General features: G+C 33.2%; 1 protein-coding gene across 2 annotated transcripts; it reads right to left on the reverse strand.

Moving 5' to 3' along the window:
- Positions 1 to 293: 293 nt before the first annotated feature.
- PYD1 (pyrimidine 1) lies at positions 294 to 5,278 on the reverse strand. Of its 2 annotated transcripts, none has more exons than XR_016345188.1 (7): positions 4,886 to 5,278; positions 3,815 to 4,078; positions 3,558 to 3,728; positions 2,424 to 2,536; positions 2,147 to 2,333; positions 729 to 871; positions 294 to 647 (listed from the first exon to the last, which is right to left on the reverse strand). XR_016345188.1 is itself a non-coding variant. In XM_022910773.2 (7 exons), the coding sequence occupies exons 1-7, from the start codon at positions 5,264 to 5,266 to the stop codon at positions 491 to 493; spliced, it is 1,383 nt and encodes a 460-aa protein (XP_022766508.1). In that variant the 5' UTR covers positions 5,267 to 5,278; the 3' UTR covers positions 294 to 490. The 2 variants fall into 2 exon arrangements, 1 of the variants encoding a protein (XP_022766508.1); XM_022910773.2 differs by having other exon boundaries at positions 729 to 838.
- Between the last annotated feature and the right edge of the window lie 1,619 nt (positions 5,279 to 6,897).

Below are 6,897 nucleotides of genomic sequence, written 5' to 3' on the forward strand. Positions count from 1 at the left end.
ATGGGCAACAATGTCAATACTATGACATGTTTGACACTTAAAGAATTATATGTTTTTGCCAAATGTAACTTTAACTCCATGATATCAGTTAGCTATACCAAATCGTGAATATTTTTTCTATTAAGTACCGAATCATAACCAGTGGTACGGTTCGAGCGCTAAATTACATACTATTATTATATTAACCCTCTAGAAAAAAGAGATTACTCATCTTGGTTGAAATCACTTCAGTAACATATTTCCTATGAGGTTAAATGCGTAATTAACTCCATATACTGTAATGGACTTGAACATGCTACATGAAACAGCTGCACTTCCTTATTAACAACTTGTCTTTTGGTTTATTACATCAGCACCTTCAATCATTCGTACGATTAACCCTTTCTGAGATGCAAAGAACAAGAAAGACATCTCTCAACCACATACAACTAAAAACCCACTTATTTAGAATCATACAATAGACAGAGAAGGCTTTCCTTTGGCAGTCCAATTAGTTAGAAACCATGCTCTCAGTCTCTTTCACGAAGCCATCTCCTGTCCAATCTTTGTCAGACTGCAAACCTTTCTTAACGGCTTTCCTCTCTTGAATTGCTTCTTGCTGCCTTCGCACTAAATCCGTATGAGTTGTAAAATATTGAAGGGATGCCCTGAGCCACCATCCAAGAAACGAGATTAAATAACAAAAAAAGATTATGTGCAATTGCCATTGTAAGATATAAAGCACATACCCTCTGAAATCTTCTATAGATGAGAAATCATGCTTCTTCATAAAATCCTTGAGCTGCGCAGAGAGTTTCTTCACAAGGCCATAGCCATGCATCATAACACCTGTACAGACCTACAAGCATAGGTGATGATGCAAGCTTAAAACCTATATAGAAATTGATTAAGAAATTCACTAATTCATAAAATAAGGACGCAAAACAAAATATGGGCTCAAAGATGGCTGACAACTAAGTAACTTCTGCTCTCGGCAAATCATATTCATGCATAACTTAAGAATAACTGTCAAACTATCACTACAATTGGCAGGTTAAAGGCTAAGAAAAAATATATAGTAAGATTTCAAGAGTACTTCTGTGCCACTACATAACATTCCACCAAACTTAATGTCCTCAACAATTTTAGGCTAGTTATTATTGAAGAAAAAAGAAACAAGTTTGGGCTAGTTCACATTGGGTGATTATATTCATTTAGTCATATGAAGTGTTTACCACAATGTTACCAATTTTTTGCACTAATCGTTTATCAAAGCGTAGCTTGACAAAAGCAAGAAATAGGAGACATTTACATCAAATCAGCGATTGCTTCCTCACAGTCATACCAACATTGCCCCCTCCCCCCCTGGGTACGCCAACCTCAAACCAATAAAATAAAAATGTACCATTTACCTTCTGCTTTGGGCATGAAAATATGGCCCGAATCTCAAAATCATCTACTTCAAAAATAAATTATGATGTACTCATTCTAAAAAATCAGAAAATATGGCCTGATAAAGAAATTCACAATCTATGAGTACTAGTTTCAATTGCAACTCATAGTCATAGAGAAGAAGGTTAATACAGCACTGTATTAAACCATTTTAGAAACCCAACATCACGGGAAACAATTTTCTCCACATTGTTACAGTGTCAATTGGTTGTTGGGAAAAGGAGGGCAGGAAAGCATCTCAAAATTCAAGGTCTGAAATATTATATGCTCCCATCCTGACAGAAAAGATATGACCTACGAGATTATAATGGTAATTCTAACAAGCTGATATCATGCATATTAAGACGACTGTCAATCCATTCTATAGTGTTGCTTCACCAAACAATTCTTGTATAAAATAAAGCCATTCCTGAGTAAATAAAGAGCAGATTAACAACCATGTATATCAGCTTAGTGTAAAAAAAGGGTGGGTATGACACCAAAGGAACTCCTCTATCATGAAATCTAAATCAAGTATTATGTGATACATTACAAAGAAAACAGTATGTGAATATGCATTACACAAATTTGAATGGCAGATTATAACTTTGGAGTTTGTAATTTAATGCCAAGACATATCATTCAAAGGAGGAGACTAATTCATCCAGAGGTAAGAAGAGACAATAGTGACATTATAGCATAAAACTAATTTTAAGAATTATCTTCCAGATGCTACCTGGACAGTATATGCTCCAAGAAGAATAAACTCAGCAGCATCACCCCCTGTCTCAACACCCCCAATGGCAGAAAGTGAGTACTCCTTGTCATTAAATTCCGAATTTATCATTTTTGCAATGCTCATTACTTTTGCAAGTGCAATAGGATGGACTGCTTTGCCAGAATAACCCCCAGGAGTTGAGTAGCTGTGAACAAAAATTTAAGTGCATAAAATCTTCTGGGATGAATTCTGAGCCAGTGGAAAACAGAAATTTGTTAAATTTGAGAATACAAACCCCTCAACACAGGGCTCTGGACGTAAAGTATCAAGATTGATTCCCATCACACTCATGATTGTATTAATGGCAGATACCCCCTCACATCCTGAACTTAAAGCCACCCTTGCTGGCTAAAAACATAAAATAGGAGGATAATATCACTTATCAGCAGTAAATCAATATTATCATGACTCAGGAAAAATAGGAATTTTGAAAGAAGGAAAAAGTAAGGATATATTTCTATTGCTTTCATTCTAATGGGAATTCCAAACAATAATGTTTCAACCCCCCTTTTTTAATGGTAAAAATTGTTCCAAAGAATCAAATAGAACTCAAAGCTAAACTAGCAATTTGATTGGTAGAATTTTCAACCGCAAGGATAAATCTAGCTTAATATAAATTCAGGAAAATAGCATTAAAAATAATTTTTTCCTGGCAGGGGTAAAATTCCATTTAGTGGTTCATCTCCCTTTTCATAATCATGGAAAAATTATTCAATAAAAACAACAATGAATAGGTTTTCAATCTGTTATCTTTTTTGTCATTGATTCTCAATATCTCCAATCTATAGAAACAACAAATGATGTCCACTTCCATTTATCTTGAACAATAATTTATGCAAGCAAATGGAAGAAACAGACTGTTGCATTTTTTTTATCCTCAATGAAAATTCTGCTTATAGCTGGAAATTAAGGCTTAAATCTCTTCCTCCTTTTATAGATGAGAAAATTTATAGTGATTTTTCAGAAACTACTCTGTTGATGAAAATGGTGATTAATGGTGGCTCAACTTACCAAAATAACAAAATGCCATGAGTTTTGAAATATGGACATTTTATCCCTGGGAGCCAAATACAGAACACTTTCATGCATGATACAAAATTTAAAAGTTAGTCTTACACATAAATGTTTCAACTAACAGAAATTGTTATGAACCATGGCATAAAGTCCAAGCAGACCAGATAGAGACAAGATGTCATAAAGGCCAAAAATATAGGTTCCCAAATAAGCATCTCAGATGCTTAATCCATGATAAGGTTAAACAAGCTTCGAAAACATAAGATGCTATGTTCTTCAAATGCTACTAAACATCAGAATTTGAAAGTAAGTTCTACATAAAAAGTGACACAATTGAAAAAGAAAGTAAACACACCATTGTGATGTCAGTGATGTTAGGTGTCATCTTTGCCCATACAGGAACAGTCGCTTTTGCATTTATCCATCCACAAACTTCATCCAACAGCGCACAATCTTGCCCAACTGCTGCACCCATTTTACGCTCAGGCATGCCATGAGGGCATGAGAAATTAATTTCTATGGCATCCTAGAAACAAGATAATTAGATGACTAATTCTTTTAAACATGAGAGATATAAACAAACATAGAATCTAAGTGAAGAATAGAGCTTACAATCCCAGTTTGCTCAACTCGATCAATAAGTTCTTCCCAGGCAGCTTTGTCATATTCTTCCATAATGGAGGCAATAAGAATCCTATCTGGATACTCTTCTTTCAGTTGCTTAAATTCTTTTAACATAGTTTCAAGAGGGCGATCACTGATGAGTTCAATGTTCTCCCACCCAATTATTTGTCCCTTGGCTGAGCCATTTGCTCCTGCTTGTAGCCGGGCATACCTTGGAGTTACATTAATAACTTTGGCAGCATCTAGTGACACCTAGCAGAATAATGTGATATCAAAGATTCAACGTTTAGTACACAAATGTCCATGACTGGCATATTCCAGATGTATAAGAGAAAGGGGGAACAGGTAAAAATGCCTAAAAACAAGGTTGTCAATACAACATTGAATAGCATTTCAGTTTCCATATTATATCTAGTACTAGCAAATAAGTTCCCAAGGGTAAATCTCAGGAGCTCAGCCATTAAAACTTGGAGATCTCAGGTTGGAATCCAGAGATGAGCAGGATGGTATTTTATGAGATAGGAAAAGACTTGCTCAAATTGTGTAGCCCAAAATCGTATTTATCAAAAATAGCAAGTTGAGGGAGCTCAAACAAAAAGACTAAGGTCAAACGTGCGAGATAGCTAAGGGGAAAAGAGAAAGATATGCAAGCCAGCCCAACTGACACTCATCCAATGTGGTCCAAAAGTTATAAGATAAACATCTATTTAATTAACATAAGTAAAAATGTGGTACAAAAGCAACAGTATGTCAAGATACCTTTTGTCTTTTTTAAGCAATTTTCTCAGGAAAGTTTTATTGAAATGGGAAGTAGTTTTGTTTGGGAAGTCGTTTTGTTTTGTAGGAAAAGAAGAATGTGAATCGCTGCCCTTATCAGTTTCTTGATTCTATCGTCAAATACTATGTTACAAAGACAATTAGATTTCTCTTTTTCCATTAAACCCTACAGTCTGAGTGATTGCTGAGAAACCGTAAGAAAGTATGATCTAAATAACAACTTTTTTTATATAACAAACTAAAACCACCATATCAACCACCCAAAAAACACAAGGAACTTACAGTTTTGGCAATCACAGCGCCCCAGCCTTCATCAAAGGCTCTCTTCATGACGGTGTAATTGGTGCCGGGAGGACCCGACCCGATCACAAACGGATTGGGCATTTTGAGCCCATTCACAGACACACTCAAATCTGGCTCAGCTTGAGAAACTGAAGCAAAAACCTTGAACCCAACTCGAGAGGGCCCAGTCATACTCGGACGAGCATGGCGAGCGACAGCAAAGTCAGCAGCCGAGTTCCTGTTGTTGTAACGAACCGGAGTGAAATTCAGAGAAGCCATGGATGAAGAGAATAGGGTCAAACGTTGTGTAATGAAGGAATGAATGAAAAAGAGATCGAATCTGAGTTGTAATATTCTTGGGGATTTTGACGAATCAACCATACAACAGACCACGAGCTTTCTTTTTGCATCTCAAAGATTGGATTAATTAATTTGTTGTTGTTGTTGTTCTCCCCAAATTGATAACGTCACTGACTTTGCTTTTTGCTTGTTGTCCATGCTGTCTAAATTGGAAAGGGAACAAACCACGTGTCTCTGACTAACATTTTCATTTCATTGCATTCGTATTTCTTCGCTGTAGTATTTTTGCGTTTTAAAATACAAACAATGAACTTGACGGAACTGCAGTGGTCGCCGTTCCTAAAATCCTCTTTTCCTATATATTAATCCCATAATTTTCAATTTCACTTTAAAATTTCAACTCAATTTATTCTAATTCATCTTTACGGGATATTTTTTAAGTTCAAATTTAAATTATTATTTATATACTTTACTATTCAAAAGTTAGGATTTTTAATTTAAGGTTGTGTAAAATTAATCATGAAACTTAGATCTTACCTAAAATTAAACACACTCCAATATCATAATTAAGGTTAGTAACTCAACTCAAGCTCAACTGATTTCGATTCGATCCGATCACATAAGGTCAATTTTTTTTTTTTAAATCTAAGTTTCAGGTTGGATCGAATTTGATATTATTAAAAGAAAATCGGGTTCGGGTCAAGTTCGAGTTTTATACAAACCCGACCCGACCCGATATTATATTAAAAATTATTTTTTATTTTTTATTTATATATAATTATATAAATACATATTTATATTTAAAAAATAATATTTTATTAATTTCAAATCGAGTCGGGTCGAATACAATTTATATAATATCGGGTCAATTCAGGTATAAAAAAATTTAAAAAAATTCGAGTTAAGTTCGAATTTGAATTTTTTTATTATAAAATTGGGTCAGATTCGAAGTGAATAAAAATGTGTCCCAACTCAGCTCGTTGTCATCCTTAACCATAACAATAGAATTGTCAAGAAAAAATCTCTATTCTCAACTTAATTAAATAATGAAAACTTTTATATCATGATTTCTTTTAATTTAGGCTTTGAACTTCGACTTTAAATCTAAATCTCTCTCTACTTAAGCAACGTTTTGTGTATAATTTTAATTGTCTTATAAAGGAGAATAAAAACCCTAAGTTAATATCAAGAAACAATAATCGAAAAGTCAAATTTTGATGATCACAAAATCATATACAAATAAATATTCATACGAAATGAAAAAATTAGGTCCGACCAAATATTCGTACAAAATTATAATTTAAAATGCATAACGGTAATTTAGAAATATAGTAAATAATAATAAGCATATTCGCATGAAAATTTGAAAATATTGTGAATATGTAACAATAAAAATATTTACAATGATAATTTAAATACATAATCAATAACAAATAAGCATTTCCATCATTTTGAAAGTTTTTCTAGTTATACTTTTATATATTATAGATTATAAAAATAGGTATAAATATAAATAGAAAACAATGATTTTTTTTCAAAATTTCGGTTTGATTTATTTGAATTAAAAAAAAACCCTGCACATTGTCGTAAGTTAAAATTTTTTATTTTACTACCTCTATTTAACCATTTTTTTTTAAATTTATCTAATTAAAAAATAAAAAACATGAAAAATAAAAACAAATGGGAATTAAATGTGAATATTTTAATTAGCC

This window comes from Durio zibethinus, chromosome 9 (assembly GCF_047325235.1).
Source record: "Durio zibethinus cultivar Kanyao isolate XHJ-2024 chromosome 9, ASM4732523v1, whole genome shotgun sequence".
Taxonomy (NCBI): Eukaryota; Viridiplantae; Streptophyta; class Magnoliopsida; order Malvales; family Malvaceae; genus Durio; species Durio zibethinus.